Source organism: Rhinolophus sinicus, linkage group LG11, assembly GCF_036562045.2.
Source record: "Rhinolophus sinicus isolate RSC01 linkage group LG11, ASM3656204v1, whole genome shotgun sequence".
In the NCBI taxonomy this organism is placed as follows: domain Eukaryota; kingdom Metazoa; phylum Chordata; class Mammalia; order Chiroptera; family Rhinolophidae; genus Rhinolophus; species Rhinolophus sinicus.
Genome location: NC_133760.1, coordinates 52,057,057 through 52,077,091, shown reverse-complemented (window position 1 = coordinate 52,077,091; position 20,035 = coordinate 52,057,057). Strand labels below are relative to the sequence as shown.

Genomic DNA, 20,035 nt, shown 5'->3' with positions numbered 1-20,035 from the left:
ATCTGTGAGGCGAATATTTGTGGATTGTACCAGGCACGTGCTGGGCTTTGTGGGTTTTAGTAAAAGTGAACAAATCTGGCACTGAGCACATTTGTGATGCTGCACGACAACCGTCTGTGTCCACTTCCAAAATATTTCCATCGCCCCCAGTGAAACCGCCATCCACTGAGCTGCTACTGCCCACCCCTTCCCCCGACCTGACACCCACCGAACAGCTTCCGGTTTCTGCGACTTTATCGATTCTGGAGGTTTCACTTAAATGCCGTCATACAGTGGGGTCTTGTGTGTCTGGCTGCAGTTTCCTGCAGGGCCCCGTGGTCAGCAAGAAAGTCCAGTTTCAACAGTTCGTCATGACATGCCTTTCGAAAACATTTTTCATGAAGGAACTCGTAGACATTCTTTTTCAAAAATAATCTCGCTTTCCACATCCTTCACGATACTGGGAGGTCCTAGAGGACGAGTTAGGAATTTCTTTGGGGCTGGACCCACCGTCTGCTGCCAGGGAGGCTGCTGACCACCAGCCACGTCCGGCACATTCATCACAAAAGGGTTGCAGGCGCCCGCCCCAGTGGCCTAGGCACAGTGTCGTTTGTGGAGGAGACTGGAGTCTGGACGTCCTAACAACCTCGTGGAGCCCCAGTCGGCTCAGATCACCGAGGCTTCTGATCGCTTGCGGCCACGGTGGGTGAGAACAAACCCTCAACGTCCACCTGAGGCCCATCTCCTTCCCTTTCCTCCTGTCTCCGTCCCGAGGGCTCAGCATGGGTCCCCATGGAGACTCCCAAGAACCAACAAGAAGAGGCAAATGAGTATGAGCGTTGCATGGTGGAGACCCTCCAAGTTCCCTCTCCTCTGGGAATATTCCAGAGAGAGAGAGGCAGCCCCCCCAGCACGCGAACACCCCGTCCCTGCTGCCTGTGCCCTTCAAAGTCGTGACACAAATCCACTAGTGGCCCTGCGCCAGGCCCATCACCTTTGAAGGATGTGTCTGTCCTATAGGTCAGTTCCTGACAGTCTTTCTTTAACCAGAATTTCGGTTTTGTGATTTCAAATCTGGGCCGGGACGTTAAGACAGGATGCCTGCATCTGAACCGTGGACAGAACTGGCAGGAAGGAAACACGGGGCTCAGGAAGAGTCACCGTGGAAAGGTCTCCGTCTGCATAGACCTGCTGTGAACGCAGGTTCGGACACCAGCACCGTGTGTGATAGACTCCCGTTTATCCACAGGGACTAGGCAGGCCTCCCCCCAAATCCACGAGAGTCAGAACCTGGATTAAAGTCCCGCTCTCCTCACCAAACGTCACCGCACTTTCTCACTAAAAATCCATTTACTGCACGAGAAACCGCGTCTCAGAGAGGCTCAATGGCTTGTCCTTTGCCTGCCCACTGAAAGTCCCATGGGTCAGTGTGATGCCATTCCAGGGACAGGGCCTTCTCGGTGTAAAAACAATGCTTCTGGCCAGAAGGAGTTGTTTATCACATTTATTCAGAGTATTTTTCTCTGCCCAAGGTGCAAACCCTTCCCCAGAAAACTGAGGCTATTGCAATATGGGGCTGCAGTTGGCAGATATTTAAAAAGCCTTATTTCTTGCTGGGTCTTCCATTCCCTCTGCTTTTAAATGCCATGCATCCAACTCTCGATGGAAAAAATAAATATTTGCAGATTAAAGGTTTCATTTTATTGCAAATACTCCTGGAGATTCAATGTCATTTTAATCACACGTTAGTTTTATTTCTCTGGGCACATTGCATTTGCATGCATTCGTGGGCGGCAGGAGGCGAGTTTCCTTGTGCCAGCTGGGGCTTATTTACCATGCGTTCTCCTGCCCAACCAGCGTGGAGCTCCTTGAATCAGAAAATGTGGATCGTAGCTAACTAATTGGCATTCACAGATGGAAACTTTCAAACTGGAGCTTCAAGAGGCTGAGACGATGCTGGAGCAAAATCCCTGTTTGCCCATCAAGGCGACAGCCACCCATGGAGGGCTGGCGGGGGGCTGAGCAGTGGCTGCTAAGCATTTGGGGGGCCTGGCAGAAACGTGGTTATGCACCTCAGCCCCTGGCTTTCAGTCCTGCCTGGAATTCATCCCCCAGGGAAAACTGAGGGTATTGGTTTTGTTTCCAGGGAAAAGTGACAGTAGGTCCAAGCAAACACGTGTCAGTGAATGAACGTCTTGGTAGAACGCTCCTCTAGCTAGAAGCCACGTGGTCACACGTGGCTCCTGGGAGGACCAGCCTCTCTCATCCACGTCCTAGATTGTATGCAGTGTGTCCTGGTTTTCCGTTCCTTCTTCTTCTCTCCTTGGTGGGCTATTCAGCGTGAGCTGAATTTTATAAAGTAAAAGAACAAAGACAGCGTGGAAAGAGTAGAATTCACTTTTAGGCAAAATCAGGTTTGGGTTGTTCAGAATTATGTTCCTCGTGATAGATACTAAATGCGCCCAGAGGAATTCTGCAAAATGCTCTGGCTTCAACGGGCCACAGTTAAAGGGGTCTCACTGCCCTGGGCTGACAGCCTGCTGCTGTCCTGACACACGTCCCCTCTTTTTACTGGTGCTTTGTAAATGAAGGGTGCCTTCTCTGCCTCTGGTTAGGCATTGCCTCTGGATTCCTCATTATTCCTCTTCTCAGAAAACTGAAGGCTTGACTCCTGATTCCCAAGGAAAGGAGAGGCCCCATACGGCGCTCTTTTCAAGTGCACCTCTGATTAGAAATTACACATAAAATGCTCCTCAGGTGCATATTATCCCAGCTCAGCCTCTTTGGAATAGAGTGAAGCCTTTCCAAGCACTAACCGGCCTCTGTTGTCTGCGGAGTGACCCAAGCACTGGTCTCTGTCGTCCTCGTAACGACCGAGCTCTGACCCGTCTCTGTCGCCCGCAGAATGAAGAGCCCGCCTTCTCCCGGGACGGAGGAAAGCTGTTCTTTGTCAGAGCGATCCCGCAGGGAGGCCAGGGGAAGTTCCACCACATCGCCGTGTCCTCGTCCCAGGTAAATCCTGCTCCTTCCCAAAACTGGTTGGTGGGGTTGGCGACAGGCTCTAGTGGGTGAGCGCTCTGAGTGCACTTGCCACCATTGAGGTCCCCAACGTGAAGCCCTGGTACTTAAACTGGAGGGGTGGTTCCCGAAGGTGGGGTGGAACGGGGCGCTCGTGCAGTGCAGACGTTCTCATGGGGTGGCGGGTCACGCTGTGCCCTTTCTGTCATCCCAGAAATACAAATGACGCGCTGACAGTCTCAGAGGAGACTGGCATCCATTGTTGGGCGTGAGCCTGAGGACTCTTGTCTCATGACGGTCCTGCGCCCGTCAGCCTTTCCTCTCCGTCTGCAGGGGGTCCCCTCACACTCCCTGAGGCCGGGCACCAGGGCACACCACCCCCTCCCAGGCAGCACATCAAGATTTCAATGTGTTTAGATGTTTTCATTCAGCCCCAGACTCTGAGTGCACCCACGTAATCAGCATTTTCTGAGAAGCCTGTGAAGCTTTCCAGTAGGAAGCCGGTCCCCACCTGCTGCCCAGGAGCCCCTCAGGCCCCCGGCTTTTCCACCCCTCCTGCTCCCCACAGGCTGTCCCTTCTCATTCCCTCTTCCCTTCCCTTCCTTCCTGCCTTCCCTTCTTTCTCTATTTCCTTTGCCCTATTTCATCCACTTCCCCATATTTCTCTTTCTTACCTCCCCATGCCCCATAGTAATGCCTCCGTTAATCAGGTTTAGAAATTTTAAAGGAAAAGTGGGCCTTCTCTTAAGCTGCGTAGACCTCGGCGGGAGTCATGGCGATGGGGGACGTCGCTGAGAAGCAGCACAGACGTGGGCCGCGCTGTTCTCCCCGTCACTGACATTCAGAGTGGGGGACAGGGCTGTGGGCTGGGTGTGAGCCCGCCTGGCCTCCCAGGAGAGGACCCAGTGGGCCGGGCAGGCGGCACCCGTCTCTCGCTCCTGGTACCTGAGCCGCTCTGGGACTAAGAAGCAAAGCTCAGGCCGGGTCCAGCTTTCCTGCTGCTCATGGCCTGTCTGTGTTCCAGCCCAACAGCAGCAATGACAACATACAGTCCATCACCTCAGGGGACTGGGACGTGACCAAGATTCTGTCGTACGACGAGAAGCGGAATAAGATGTGAGTGAGCGCCGGCCCTGCCGGCCCAGGGCCCTTCCTCCGCTGACTGTAACCCAGCCGCTAAATTATACTCCGTGAGCGCAGAACGTGGCCCGGGGGCCAGGCTTCCCCTTAGACAGCGTCACGGGGTCCTGGTGTCTTCACGGGCGTATGATGCGCTCCTGTGTGACAGCCCCTGCTGGCCCAGGAGATGCCGTGGGAAGCCAGGCGGGGAGCTGAGCGGCTGAGTAGTGCTGGCCCAGGAGCACGCGTCACAGTTCTGAGGGTCATGGCGGCTCTGCCTGTCCAGGCACTGTGCCTTACGCACGTCATGTCATGTGGCACAGCGGTCCCACGACGTAGGGTATTGCCTTCCCCACCTCAAAAATCTATGAGCTAAGACAAAAAGAAGTCGAATGATTTAGCCCTGGTTATTCAGTCAGCAATGGGGAGCTGGATTCTCCTCGGACGGTGGGGGGACGGGTCCCCATGCCATTCGTCCTCCCTGATCCTGTGACGAGAGCCCAGCTTTGCACGTCTGGGGCTCCGGTGAAATCCGTCAGTGAGAGTTACTGATCCAGAGTTCACATCTGTTCTTGTAGTGAGCAGGCTCCCTGCCCTCCAGGTTGGGACCTGTAACGAAATTCCTGCACCCAAGTCCAGGGGTCTAGGGCCACCACCCTCGCCCCTGCAGCAGAGCCCTGTGGGCCAGTGTGGGGCACCCAGGCCAACAGAGGCTCAGCCTGCCCGCACACTGAGGGGACCCATGCTCACTGTAGCCACTGAATGGGGGTCCCTGGGAAGGGGGTGCACGTGCGGAGCCTGGCATGTGAGATGCACACTGCCTGGAAGCCCACTAACTCCCGTGCCCCTGCTGGTCTTTGCAGCTACTTCCTGAGCACAGAGGACCTGCCCAGGAGACGGCAGCTCTACAGGTATGTGCGCCCTGCAGCGCGGGGAGGCTGTCTGCTGGAGGAGGGCGTCGGGCGGGCAGAAGTGTGCCTGTCTGCAGCCCACTCGGGAGGCAGCGAAGACACCCCACCACACGTGCGGGGCTGTCGAGTCGGGAGAGAAGTCAGGACACATACTCAGGCCACCAGATTTGAAGCATTATTTTATTTTTCTGCTTCTGCTGCATTGAGTTGTGCCCCTGTTATTGTCTCCTCTTCATAACCAGTGGGCTTCTAATGGTCTTTCCTTTTCACCGTTATTCAAATACTGATTTGGAGGGGGTGGTCTCACCTGGGTTTTTTCGGAGGGAGAGCCTGGCTTGGGAAGACCACTAGGTGGGGGCAAGGAGGCCGGCTCCGCCAGCTGCATCGGCTCCCTGTCACGGCTGCCATGCCGGTGACGCTAGTCAGATTCCGTAATCTCAAGGGGTAGGGGTGACCTCTGAATCCTGGAGAAAGACGAGGGTTTTTCCACGGTCTGTCCATCTTCAGCATAAATCCTGTTGACTGCGCAGTTACTATTCTGACTAAAGTTTATGGTTCTGAAGTGGGGTTCACAGAGGGGGAAGTGGGGCAAGCTGTTACGTCCTCAATGCTTTCCAGACTGGGAGGGTGGAAGCTGGTTACAGCCACATGCTCATGGGCCACTGCACAGGATCCCAGGTTTGATGGTGACCTAAGGGCCGGAGGCAGGTGACTCATGGCCTGATGGAGCCGAGGCCTGGCCGCTCCCCCACCCCCAACAGGTGGAAGACTGTGTCCCCTGCCACCCGCTGGTCCATGCAGTGAGTAGAAGGCCGCAGAGGGTCCTTGGCAGCTCCACAGGGCCACAGACGTGCTCCCCTCGGGGACTGTTCCTCACTGCATGTCTGGCAGGATGACTCAGGTGTGTCCTGTCACCAAGCTGGTCAAAGGTGACCGAAGTCACACCGCCTAGCTTCTCTCTGTCCCATGAAACAGCTTTACTCTTGTAGGCAGGTTTCGTATTGGGACCTTGCAGTACACCCTTCCCACACAAAGTGCTCAGACAAGAACTCTCCCCAGGTACCTGAGAAGATACCTTGGCATCTTCTCACTTTTGGAAGCACCTTTAGGCCTTTCCGACGTGAACTCGCACCTAACCAGGGGGTCTTGAGGTGCCCGCTCTTCTAGGTCCATCGAGTGAGAAGCAGCGTCTCACCATGGACACAAAACGCTAGGTAATAACACGAAGCGCTGCACTAGCCTCGCATCTGGGACGTGCCCGGGGCCTGGTGAAAGTGTAGATGAGCAAGGAGACTGTTCCATAGAGCAGACATGCTGAGAGCTCCTCCAGGTGGAGGGTGTGCCAGCCAGGGCAGGTGAGCACGGGCCTCCCAGCCGGCAGGTGCAGGGACAGGAGCCCAGCACTGAGGGTCGGGTGCCTGAGCCGCTTGGATGGGGAGAGCTCAGCCAGCTGGCAGTGCCCAGGGGGCAGGGCCCTGACCTCCAGGACGGCTTCCTGCCGGCCCCAGTTCACACTGTGCCACCTTCGCCCCTGCAGTGCCAGCACCGTGGGCAGCTTCAACCGGCAGTGCTTGTCCTGCGACCTGGTGGAGAACTGCACCTACTTCAGCGCCTCCTTCAGCCACAGCATGGACTTCTTCCTGCTCACGTGCGAAGGTGCGTTCCAGCCACAGCTCCCGCCCTGACCCGGCTCCACACCCACGCCGAGGTCCAAAGGCCGGGCACACCTGCAGGTGGGGAGGCAGGCTTTGTTCCAGGCCAGGTGAGGGTCCTGCCCAGCCAATGACACTGGCCGACAGGCTGCTGCAGTGAGGGCATCCTGCACGTTGCACAGGTATACCGCTCATCAGCGGGCCCGCGTGCTGTGCCAGTCAGTCCCAAAGTCCGCCTACCTTTCCCGTCTCAGATCCCAGGAGCGGCGTGGGCTTAGTGCCTCACACTGAGGGACCTAGGCCATCTGCAATGGTAGTAACATCACTTCAAATGTCAGCCTCCTAAGCAAACGGAAGGGTTGAGGTTGTCTAAGAGGGTCTCGGTTCTGTTATGGAGCAGCTGCTGTGTGCTGCTTGGTCCTGGGGACCCAAGGGTTAGAGTTCCTGCCTTGAGGGACTCATGGGGGTGGGGAATCGTCACTTAACAGAAATGTGAATTAGCGTGGTCCGTGCCATTGCAAAGACGTGTGCAGGGGCTGGGGGAGCCCGGAGGAATTCTCAGTCATGTGCTGCCGGGAGCCAACAATATGCATCTGAATTAGACCTCATCCTTGACCTTGGGGAGTTACACACACGGTGAGACTACCTAACAAAAACTCATAGAAACTGCTCTAAGAGTCCAGCCGTCCATTTCCTGCCTCCCACCAGCAAAGCCGTTTGGCAGATGAAAAGGCAAGACACTTACACGTCTTGCCCAAAAGCACATGGCTAGTCAGGGGCCAAGCCAGCACTGGACTCAGCGCGCTGTCCACGTCTGCATACCCCAGGTGTCCGTAAACACCACTTCTGTTCTCTCCTGTGCACGGGGAAAAACTAACATTTTGCCTGATTATTTTCCACGATGCATCTCTCTCTCCTGCAGACCTAAGTGTTTGGAGCCCTCGCAGAGCTCCAGACACAAGGGGGCATTGCAGCCCTGCATATCTGTATCTGTCCTCCCAGGACTGCTGTGGGGTCAGGAGCTACTGGTAACTTGCTAGGGTCTGGTGTGTCCTCCAGTGTATAAATCACACCGCCTCGAATGCAGGTGTCAGTGGGGCCGCAGAGGACTAAACCACCCAATTCAAGTCGTTCTCTGATGCCCCGTTATTTGCAAGACATGGGGCTGAATGCCGGGTATGGAAAGATGAACAAGAGGGAATGAGGCCCTGCCCGCAAGCAACCCAAAGTCTGGTAAATTAACAGCATCGTGATAATAGCCCAGGGACCAGCATGGGGAGGGGAGCCAGCACTGGTGTGGCGAGAGCCTCTGCCAGGATAAGCGTCCTCATCCATGTGAGGGGAGGGAGGACTCCAGGTCCCTGGGTCCAGGAACCCACCCTCAAGGAAACCAGCACATGCAACCACCTGGAGAATGTGGCAGAGTGTTTGGGAAAGACCATCCGTGCTGTAGGGGCTCAGGAAAGGGAGTGTTTGGTAACTGGTGAAAATGGGGAGGAAAGAAGACAAATGGTCCTTCATCAAGGAGGAAGCAAGAGACAGTGACCTCCTGGGCCTTGGCCTCTCGTCTACAAAACCAGGGGAGTAAAACCCCTGTAGGGTTGTGGTCAAGATTAAATTATTATTTATCAAACTGTTCAGCGGGGTTTAGGGGGTGGTGATGGTGGTGATGGTGATGGTGGTGGTGATGGTGATGGTGGTGATGATGATGGTGATGGTGGTGATGGTGGTGGTGATGGTGATGATGGTGATGGTGATGGTGATGGTGATGATGATGATGATGATGGTGATGGTGATGATGGTGATGATGGTGATGATGGTGGTGGTGATGATGGTGATGATGGTGATGGTGATGGTGATGGTGATGATGATGATGATGATGGTGGTGGTGGTGGTGGTGGTGATGGTGATGGTGATGATGGTGGTGATGGTGGTGGTGATGGTGGTGATGGTGGTGGTGATGGTGATGGTGATGATGGTGATGGTGGTGGTGGTGGTGGTGGTGGTGATGGTGGTGGTGATGGTGATGGTGATGGATGATGATGGTGGTGGTGATGGTGATGGTGATGATGGTGATGATTGCGATGATGGTGGTGGTGATGGTGGTGATGGTGGTGATGGTGGTGATGGTGATGATGGTGATGGTGGTGATGATGGTGATGGTGATGGTGGTGATGGTGGTGATGATGGTGATGGTGGTGATGGTGATGGTGATGATGATGGTGGTGGTGATGGTGGTGATGGATGATGATATTGCTGTGGATGATGGCGGTGGTGCTGTTGGTGACGATGTCAATGATGTTGCTGTTGTTCCCGTAAGTCTGACTCAGTTTCTCTGAGGCGGGGCTTCCGTCATTCTCACCTGTTCTCTTTAGTGGAGAAATTCCACCTCTTGTTTCTGAGAACTGGAAACAGATTTGCATAGTGGTCTGTTAATAATGGTTATTAAGTTTCCATGCTGTGCAAAAATTAGGCTAAAATGACCAAAGTTTCTCAGGGAACCTGTCTGTGGTTACAGGGTTCTTATTTACTTTCCAGGTCCTAGAAACGGTCGGCCTTCGAGGCTAGCTCTAAGTGGAGGTCAGCAGTGTGTGCTGGGACCTGGACCATCCCAGATAGCCTGGAAAGTGTGCATGGGGGTGGGGGCACATCTTCCCACAGGCAGTGAGACACTGTCCTCTGGGCACTCACCACCGAGACAGACCATACGACCGTTTCCAAGTAGAAACCAGATGAAGAAACAGCTAGATGATGCCTCCGGCCTTGCCTGGAGCAGGCAGACACACATCCCCCCAGGTCATAAGCATAGCATCAGAGTCCTGTCTCCCTGGGGTTCCCAGCTGCCACTGAGGAAGATGTACATTGTTCATACTTATTAGTAAAGCTCCTATCTGTTTTGCTCTTGCAATGGCACATAGACTAAGAACGAGGTTTTGTTGTGTGCAGGATTTCCGCAGGAGCGTTCTGCTGCATGGGAGCTCCTGTCGCTCCTTGATGGGTCCTTCCCCCCATCAACCATCTCATCAATGCGCCCATTTGCCCAAGGAACCCCAGGCAAGAGTGTGGGTGAATGGATGTTAATAACTCCTTGACTAGATAAGGATCATATAGAAATAACAGTAACAGGCACACCTATTGAGAGCGTATGAGATACATGTCATATTCCAGGCATTTTGTGTGTGTCATTTAATCTTCAGAACAGATCTGTAAGGCGAGTGAAAGTATTATCACCATTTCACGGATGAAGAAACTGGAGACCAGCTAATTCAAGTAACTTGCCCACCTCCCCTCAGCTAGCACATGGTGCAGCTAAGAAGGACGCTCATGTTTGCTGTGCTTTATAATAAATACACATAGGCAAGCAGAGTGGACAGGCCATAGAGCACGGGGATGAGAGGACAGCGTCTGTGGCCACACTGCCTGGTGTCGATTTTGGCACTGCCATGGACACTTCTGTGCCTCTATTTACTCATCTCTTAAATGGGGGTGTAGTACCTACTTCATAAGGCTATTTTAAGGATGAAATGAATTGATATATGTCACACACTTAGAACAATGCCTGGCACATTGTCAGCCGGGTGTAATTGTAAACCATTGCTATTGTTGTTGCTATAATTAGTTTTATTGTTATTATGACTGTGATGCGACAAAGAAGGGACTAGTCAGAGAAGACCTTTGAACTGAGTTTTGCAGCCCATGCAGAGCTTGAGCAGGAGAGAAGGAGGAAAGGGCAGGGACACAGGTATAAGCCAGCACAGCTCCTCCGCAGAATGAGGCATCCAGAGTGGCTGGAGCCCCAGGCTTGTGTGGAGAGCGATAGAAGGTTCGGTCTGTAAAGGTGAACTTTATCCTCTGCACAATGGAGAAGGGTCTTAATCAGAAGAGTGCCGTGATCAGACGTGTGGGGTCCTTGGGCAGAGAGGTGAGGGGCAGCCCTGAGGACGTTATTGGTGGGAGGGGTGGTGAAAGATGCTTTAACAGGCACAATTGAGAGAACTACAGAAGAATCGGAGGTTGAGAGAGAGCGGAGAGTGGAACTATCTCCCTTTAAAGGATATGATCTGCTGGTTCTATATCCTGAGTCCAGAAGAAAAGCAAGGACTTTTGTATCTTCACTGGGGCCACCAGGTGTCAGGAGCTTTAGGGGGTCAGTTCCTAGTCACCCCACTACCCAGCAGGCAGGTGGCATCCTCCCCACCTCACGGATCTGAGAACTGAGGTCTCTGCCATCAGGACCCGCACCCAGGTGTGGCTGCTTTCACTGGGTGGCAGACTGACCATGAGAGGGTGGGAGACAGATGGGCTGGCGCTCAGCAGTGAGGCAGAGTGGACGGTCAGCAAGGAGGCAGAGCAAGCAGGAGCCGCCCCCATCTCATTAGTCTCCCACTCGCCAAAGCGCCCCAGCCTGTGTCCAGATCTGATCCAATCTGAAACCAAAGACCTAAAATGTGGTCATTGTAATGATACAAAGCCTAGTTTATTCACGCACCACAATTTGTACATCCAAATGAATATTGTTCTTCTCTGGGAGCTGAGCACTCACTGCTATGTGAGGACATCATTCAGAAGACTTTAGAATCCCTCTTACACGACCTTTATGGGCCCGACCCCTCAGGAATGGACAGTTCTTTCCTGTTTAGCAGGCTTGATTGGTGACCATTGATGTAATCATCAAGCTTAACAAGACCTCATTAAAAAGTTTAGCTCTGAGTGATCTTTTGCACTTACTGAAAACCAAGGCTAACCTCTAAAGCAGGACTTGCAACTTTGGAAACGTTCAAGATAACATGCCACGGCCTTGGGACTGACTATACCAACTGCACAATCTCCCAAGACACTGCGTCCCATTGGTGAATTCTTTGTCCATTCAGTTAATCAGCAAGTATCAATTATCCACTTACTGTTAATAAGACACTGCATTTTTCTATGTGGATACAAGTATCGTTGGAGAGATAAGACCTAAGTATATCATTAGAGCTCAAATTAGAACTTAACTGCTTTGCTTGAAAATCATCACAGACCTTCTGGAATCACGAGGGAGGCAGGTGATGAGAAGTGTTATCACAGGTCTGAGAGACATGACTACCAGGAGCTGCGGGAAGTGTATTTGGAAGAGACGTGAATAGGAGTGAGGGACCCCAGTCCAGATCCTCCTAGCTTGGCCATGCACAGGGACAGATGAAACAGCCAATGCACGTGGCCTCGTTTTTCCTGTAATCTACCTAATCTCACAAAACAAAGAAAATGCTGCTTCTTCCTTCATACTTTGATTCTGTGAATGATGCTAAACGTCTAGAAACTTCATCCAGGTTGACGTGTGTGGGGCATAAAAGTGGTGCTGACATGCAGGTTGTTCCTAAAGCCTAAAGCTTTTATGAATCAACTGCCCAAATATACTAGTGAATTTTGAGGACACACAGACGCCCCTTCTTTCTTTACGATTGGGATGGCTTCTCGTATTAAAAATCAGTGCCTGTCACGTGCCCTGTCACTCGTAATTTCTAGAGCAAGAGTCACACATGACTGTAAAAAGTTAACATGACATTGTTCGCCATCATGTGAGAGTGTGTTAAGCAACCCCCCGACCTCTGAGCCCGCTGAGTGACGTCACTTAGGCTGCTGCACGGGACATGTGATCACTTTCCAGTTCCCTGGACACAGGAAATTGGATTAAAGCAAACTCATTGCTGTGGGACATGGGAGGGGAAACCCCCAAATCCCAGGTTTGAGGTCAGCAGTAACAAGGTTTCAAAATCAGCCACAAAATGTACTAGGACATACAGGCGTGGGGACAATAGTGTCATCATTGCAGTAGTTTCAGCACCTCGGCCAGCTCCCCGGGTATTAGCGGCCTAATAGCACCTCTGTGTCTGAACCTCGTGGATCAGGCGTGTGCGTAATTCCTGAGCTGGCAAATAAAGAGATCTCCGTTGGCCGGAGCCTTCCTCTGGGTCACCCTGCTGGCCTCTGTGCTTTGACACCGTCAGCGCTTACGAGATACGCTGTGGTGGCCGTGACACTGCCTGAGTCTCCATTGTTTACGGACCATGAGTTTAGCTTCCGGTTGGAAATTATGTGCCACATACGTACCCTCTGAGGATACAGATGAGAGGAATGAGGACAAGTATTGTCTCTGATTTTTTGTTATTTGTTCTGATGACTCTCGCCCCCCCCCCCGCCAGTTTTGTGTCCTTTTTAATTACTTCATTTTCCTCTGTAATTGTCACGTTGCTCCATCCAGTGAAGCAGGTGTAAATTAACGTTCTGAAATGAATGGGACCAGAAACCAGAGATGCAGAAATAAATAGTTTCTGTTTGCAAGTCTGTTGTGTGATTCAAACCTTTTCTGTCTGCAATTTGAATTTCCCCGTCTGGCTGCAGGGTCCTTATTGATCCAAAAAACTACCATCTGTGTTGCTTGTGAATTCACTTGCTTCACTTTGTTTGTTTCTCCCCTCAGGGACAATATAAATTTGGAAGTCAGATATTTAACTTGAGCCAAAATAATCTCTCTGACTAACCGAAGGTTTTTAAAGGCCAGATACTGTTTTTATTGGAGTTATCTCTTTGTCAGCAGAGGCTGAGGAGATATAACCACTTTCCTGCATGTGGACATTTTCGGCGTGGATATTAATGCTCCTATTGCTGGCTCCCAGGGAACACCAGCTAGGGGACAGGCTTACCTGCCAAGGACTTTAGGAATATTAGGACAGGACCAAGACAAGTACAATAAATATTTTTATGTCCGCACTATACTCATATGTTCATATATGCAAACCCTATGAATATAGGGGTGTTTGCCTAAGATTGTACAGATAGAATCAAATATTTAATGTGTGACCTCATTGACAGAGGAGTTTACTGGGAAATATAATTATGTTTCCCAAAGCATCCCCTATGTCCTAAGACTGGACAACACCATACAGAAACCAGAAGGGCTGGCTGACAAGAACAGAGAAGCAATGCTGCTTTTTCCTCCTGACCTTCCTGCTCCTCACCTTCCAGCTCAGGCAGAGAAGAGAACGTCCTTCTCAGCGCAGGCGTGGACTTGTCCATGCCAACATTTCCGAGGGAGGTTCCCGTCGTAGATTCTCACCTCTAGAACAGGACATGCCATCTCGCCAGTGCTGGCGAGGTGAGGCAGTGTCTCTCCAGCACCCAGCTCCGTGTCTTGGTTATCATAAGAACCCAGAAGTGGTGGCTGCTGTTGTTTTTGCTGCAGCCTCTGTTACTTTTGCTAAGAACACTCCTTAGCAACCCTGCACTGTACAGGTGAGACCCAGACATGACAATGCTCTTAGCTGGAAGCACAGAGTGAGTGGCAGCAGAGCTGGAAGCACAGCACACCCTTCCTTACGGAGCTGATGTGCTGCCCTCTGAGCCGAGTGCCTGCCTCTGGTGACTGCAGCAGCTAAGTGTGTTTATGTGCATGCACCCCCCCTACCAGGCTCTGAGCTCCCCGACAGCAAGTACTTTGTCCATTTCTGTCTGTCTCCTGGACCTGGCCTGTGCCTTCCTTCCACATGGTAGGATCTCAAAATTTGTTGAATTGAATTACGTGCAAATAAAAAGAAACGGTGAGCTGGAGTTGTCAGTGGGCAGAGTCCTGCAACTTTCTGGCCACCTGTGAAGCAAAAAGCAAGATTTTCTAGATTCGTTCACAGACATCAGAGAACAAGTGCCTTCCAGGCAGCAGTGACAAAATAGCAAAAGCTCTGTACTGTACAAAGCAGCACATTCTATCAGGTAGTTGCTGGCTAGACGCACGTAAGATGGTTTGGAAGAAGAAGAAAAGTAAAGAAACTCAGTTTAAAACTTTACCGGTGAAGTTCCTCCTGACTCACTAGTAAAATGTCATGAGCACCCCCAAAATCTTGTGTAAGCTGTTAAGTGTTGAGCACGTCCTTCCTTTTCTTAGAGAAATCTCAGGTGACCACAGCCCAGCTCTGACCAAGTATCACAAGGTCCAAGTCTCTTACTCCAAATTGGGAATGTCCTGCTTTTTCTTCTTACAAGAAAATTCAGTTTGATTTAGGTGTTTTCCTCAATCACCTGCCGATTTTCCAGGAGCCTGCCATCATAGACGTCTTGAAGTCAGTGGGTAATCCTAAAATTCACACGGAGCAGTGGGTCTGCACCACCGGGGCCAGAGAAGCCCGCGTAATGGTAATTGGAGGACAGCCTGGCTCCTGGACCCCAGATGGCCACGGACCCAGGGCGCCTGCCTCCCAGAGGAGGGTCTGACCTTCGGGCAGATCTGTGTGGCTGCGTGGGATTAGGTTAGAATCAATAGCTGTACATTATACATAGGGCTGCTTTTTACCTTTGGCTTTGTGTCATCTTTCAGATGTAGTTTTTCTCTGTATTGTTTCTGTTCAGCTATTCAAAAGGCTGCTCTATATTAAAATAGCGGTGAAGATGGGATGGTTGTGGCTGTCCAAAAATAAATAAGAATACAAGTCAGGTCCTGTAAATGGAGTCAGCTAACCTGGGAGCGAAGTACCTCAGAGAGACAAATACCTGAACCATAAAACACAGGGCACAGAGATGGTCTCAAGAGATCCTTCCTTAGCCGAAGGTCAGTGTGCTATTTTGATCCGTCACGGCCAAGTATAGGCTTAGGCGGTCTTCACGCATTAACCGTTCATCTACACAGCAAACATTGTGTGTACCACACTGACTCCCGATTCTGAATAGGCCCCAGGGTGACACAGAGTCAGGCCCCAGGATTCCAGGGTCCGTCTGTCTTCTGTGTCTGGGTGCAGTGCAAACCTGGTAGGCGCACTTATGTGTTTTTAAAATTGCAATTCAGTAGGACAGTTGCTACCGCTGGTGCTTAGGGCCCTTCTTTGAGGCAGGACAATCCTGTTACAGTCATAAGTGTTTACAAAGTGCCCCACGGGGCCAGTGGAGGGAGTGACTTCCTCCTGGATGAGCCCTCCCAGGCGGTGTTGGAAAGCTGACTCCAGACAGAGATTGAGTGACCTGCCAGAACGCAGGGAAGGCTGCGTGGACAGTGAAAATGAGGTTAGAAGGACGGAAACCAAATGATGCTTTGTAAGGTGATTTTTACGGTATTTCAGTAATCTGAAAACACGTACTTTGATTGTGGTCATGGTAGTGTCCTGGGTACAGAGCCTTCCGCACCCCGCAGGCCTGGCCTCTGCCCTCTGTCCTTCCCTCCATGCTGACCTTCCGTGGACCAGAGTCCACAGACGTCGAGTCGTAGCGAAGGCTCAGATGCTCCTCGGTTCTCAGCGACACTAACAGCCTTTTTTCTGTTTCTTTTCTGGCTTCTCGTCTCCACCCGATGCAGGTCCTGGCGTCCCCAGGGTGACCGTGCACAACACAACAGACAAAGCAAGTAAGTGCCCTGGTCTTTGTTTACATCTGTTGGCACCTTGGGAGGCGGGGGCAGCTGAAGGCTATAATCCAGCTCCTGCTCCCATTTGGAGGCAGAGATGGGTCACATCCTCGCAGTTCAGAATGAGCCCCGCCAATCGCCAGTATTGCTCACATGTGATGGAAGACAAAGTGACCGTCCCCCAGCCAGGAGGACCCACCCCCCATGAGTGCTGAGGCCTGGAGGCCACGGCGGGCCACACGGGGCCTTGTGTGCGACATGGAGCAGAGCCCACGGCCGTGAGCAGGAGCTGCAGCCCTGCCCAGTCTACCCCCACCCCCATGGCCAGCGCTTGATGGCACCTTGAGGCTCATCTGTCCTTGTGGGTCAGGGGGCGCCTTTGTGGCAGGAAAGCCTCCATCCCTCCCTTCCAGGGCCTTGCTCTGCCCTGTCCCTGAGGATCCCCGGGCCTTGCCCCCCACCCTACTCCTTCACACGGTGGCACCACCTCCCTGGCAGGACTCTGCTCTGTACCCTCCCTTCTTACAGAAAGTCACACCTGTGGCAGTTGCTGTAATTCCCTCAGGGCCTGGTGGCAAGAGTGAGTGTGCAGTTCCTCTGAATACCCAGGCGGCCAGGTGTGAGTGAGTCTGTGACACCTGTCTCTGTGGTAGGGTTCCAAGCACCACAGAGCTGGAAAGGAGACCTCCAATAGCATATGTAGACACCGGTTAAAAGGTGATTAAAGTGCTCAGAAGTAGGTAAAATAGAGAGACAGCATTTAGAAAAAATCCAAAATAATGGTAACGTGCCACACATCTATCAAATTATTAGAAATTCAAAATTAAGTAATAAAATCAGAAATAAATCAATTTTTAAAAGTAAGTTAAATGCAAAAACAAACAAACAAACAAAACGCACGTCAGACTGAATACAAAACCCACTCGGAACGCTTGCTGGCCGTCAGAGGGGTAGGCGGGAGAGGGGGCTGTGTCCTCCCCGAGGTGGGGTTGCTTTTCTGGGTGAAGAGGGGCGCCCGCCCCAGGCCGCATCTCCAGCACAACTAGGGAGCGTGCAAGGAGCTGGTGAGGTCTGGGGGTCTGGTCGTATGTCCAGGAGGGGCAGGGTCCCCGCAGGCCTGGGGGCCGATGGCCTGGGCTGCACCATGCCCCTCCCCCACCTGTCCACAAGCTTCTCAAACTCCATCGTAAAGCCTGGAAACGGGGGACTTGCTGCAGGTCATACAGCTCACTTGATGCGTCTGCTTCACGCCCAGTTTATTATTTTCTTCTCTGGAAAAATGATTCCCCTTGGTCCTGCCTGGTTGTCAGGCCTCATGTGAACAGCCATCCTGGGTCCCTCTCTGGGAATCACCCCAGTGGTCACCATCCCTGGGCCTCGAGTAGGTGCCACCCACAGCCTTGCTGACCTAACGTGGACCCCACTTCCGAGGGCTGTGATGATCACGGCCCCAGCTGAGCATGTGTCAGGAAGCCCGTCCACCTGTACCCCTTCCCTCGCCCCCGACTGTCAGCCCCGTGAGGGAGGCAGCACAGGTCCCTATTTTTACCTCCACTCACGGGCAGGAAAAGCAAGATTCAAGCTGCAAGAATATCGACAGCTAAGACATTGTTTGTTCAGCCAATTTAACTACTCAAGAACAAATTATCTCAGTAAGTGGAGAAAGTGGGAAGTCATTTAAAAAGAGAAAGAGGAGGGCCGGCCCGGTGGCTCAAGCGGTTGGAGCTCCGTGCTCCTAACTCCGAAGGCTGCCGGTTCGATTCCCACATGGGCCAGTGGGCTCTCAACCACAAGGCTGCCGGTTCAACTCCTCGAGACCCGCAAGGGATGGTGGGCTCCGCCCCCTGCAACTAAGATAGAACACGGCACCTTGAGCTGAGCTGCTGCTGAGCTCCCGGATGGCTCAGTTGGTTGGAGCGCGTCCTCTCAACCACAAGGTTGCCAGTTCGACTCCCACAAGGGATGGTGGGCTGTGCCCCCTGCAACTGGACCTGGAGCTGAGCTGCACCCTCCACAACTAAGACTGAAAGGACAACAACTTGACTTGGAAAACAGGCCTGGAAGTACACACTGTTCCCCAATAAAGTCCTGTTCCCCTTCCCCAATAAAATCTTAAAAAAAAAAAGGAGGTGGACGAAAGGGAGGAAGGAAGAAAAACAGAAGTAGCCACGTAGTGAAGCCCCTTGTGAGCTCAGGTGTTTAAAAGATCATATCAAATATTTGAATTTTTCAGCTCGAAATAAACACTGGCTGCCACACCTCACATGCCAGTCACAGGTGTGGGCCTCAAGCAGATGTGACCTGCACACGGTTATTGGGCAGGAGACCCAAGCCCTGGGTCCCCCGGCAGTGGCCCCAGTCCCTTCCGCTCCGTCCTGGAGGCTGACCCCCATAGGAAAGGCTCAGGTCCCCCTGGAAAAGAAGGGCGGCAGTTTGCATGTCCTGATAACTTGTCAGACCCAGCGTGCGGAGTTCCAGCCTCTCGGTGTTGTCGGTGGGAGGTGTGTGGGCATATTTTTCCTGTGCACTTAACTTTTCACATGTCTGATGTCCAGTTATAGCCCTTCCCATCCCCAGCTGTGTGGGCGTGGAACAAAATGCCCTCAGTTTGCAGTTTGTCTGTCAAACAGTGTGAGTCCCTCGGGTGAGGATGGGGCAGGGGCCCGACGTCCTCGGGCCGGAGCGGGTATGCTGTCCGAGCTGCCGTCTGCCCATCAAAGCCTCATGGTGGCCTCTGCCTGCAGCACCTCGGCAGGCGCTCAAGTGGCTGGCAGGCCAGCACCTCACAGGCGAGCCTTCGGGCCTCAGCCGTGCCTCATATTAGCTGTGCTCTGTGTGGCTGAGGCCACTGGGAAAATCCCAGGAGCGTCCCCACGGCCAATAGTGAGTCTCCGTCCCCACCGTGGCCCCCTGCACCTCCGCGTGCCCCCTGCCTGCGGTCCTGCATTGTCCAACTCTGCAAAGCCCACCACGTGTGTGCTTGTCCGGCTGCGTCCTGAATGTCTGAGGTAAACGTGTCCCAGTCAAGGGCCCAGGCAAGATGGAGGCCTCAGGGGTGATGGTGACACCAGTGACCACAGCCAGCGTTCAGGAAGCACTTGATAGGGGCTGGTGCACTTGTAAATACATTTCATATTTTAACTTATGTCATCTCCCCATGGCCTGTGACGCAGGGACTGTTATCACCCCGTTTTTCAGTTCAGAAAACCAAGGCAAGGGAGCATGACCGGATTGCTTAGGTGCCACGGCTAGAAAGCGGTGGGTGCCATCTGGAGGCCTGCGCCTGGCTGGGCAGAGCCTGGCGCCCCTGCAGTCCACTGTCCAGTTCAGCCCGTCAGGGGCTACTCCAGGTCTCACCTGCACCAAGACGGCCTGGGGCAGAAGGGACATGCCCCCAGCTGGCCTCCATCACCTTTCCCCCCAGACCAGCCCTGGGTGGATGCAGCCTCACCCCTGTCCTGCTCCAAGTCACGGCAGCAGAGGGTTCTCTGGGGTGAACCGTGCTCAGCCCCGGCCTGTAGGGGTAGCTGACAGTTGGGAGGTCTGAGCTCTTGAACTTCACCCTCTGATGCTGGCCATTTAGTCCTGTTGTCACCACCTGGCTGGGCGTCCATTACTTGAACAGAATCGAGCAGCCCCCGCGTCCTGTGGGCCAGCCGGCCTGAGGCTTTGCAGAGGGACCAGCGCTGCCTTGTAACAGCCACGTCCCCGAGGTCACATCCACGTCCAGGACTAGAAGCTCGGGTCGTCTGACCCCTGAGCACGTGGGCCTCACCATGGGGGCCACCCCCCCCCAGGCCCCAGGACCCGGGAGTTCAGGCCTTTGCACTGTTGTCACCTAGGTAAGGTGCTCACGGCTGCAGCAGTTCAGATCAAGGCTGCAAAGCCACCCTGGTTCCATCTGACACGACGCTGAGTCCCCGATGGTGGTTGAAGCTCATGCTGCATTTGAATGAGGTGAACAGAGTGACCGAGCCGCCTCGGGAGCCGGG

At 53.0% G+C, this 20,035-nt stretch overlaps 1 protein-coding gene across 6 annotated transcripts in view; it reads left to right on the top strand.

The window, feature by feature from the left end:
* DPP6 (dipeptidyl peptidase like 6) overlaps window positions 1-20,035 on the top strand; it is a 571,444-nt gene that overhangs the window by 527,479 nt on the left and 23,930 nt on the right. For all 6 annotated transcript variants that reach the window (XM_019742500.2, XM_019742502.2, XM_074315064.1 and 3 more), the window contains exons 13-17: window positions 2,884-2,991; window positions 4,022-4,113; window positions 4,980-5,027; window positions 6,565-6,683; window positions 15,996-16,043. In XM_019742500.2, coding sequence (XP_019598059.1) covers window positions 2,884-2,991; window positions 4,022-4,113; window positions 4,980-5,027; window positions 6,565-6,683; window positions 15,996-16,043 — 415 coding nt within the window. The remainder of the gene's footprint in view (window positions 1-2,883; window positions 2,992-4,021; window positions 4,114-4,979; window positions 5,028-6,564; window positions 6,684-15,995; window positions 16,044-20,035) is intronic.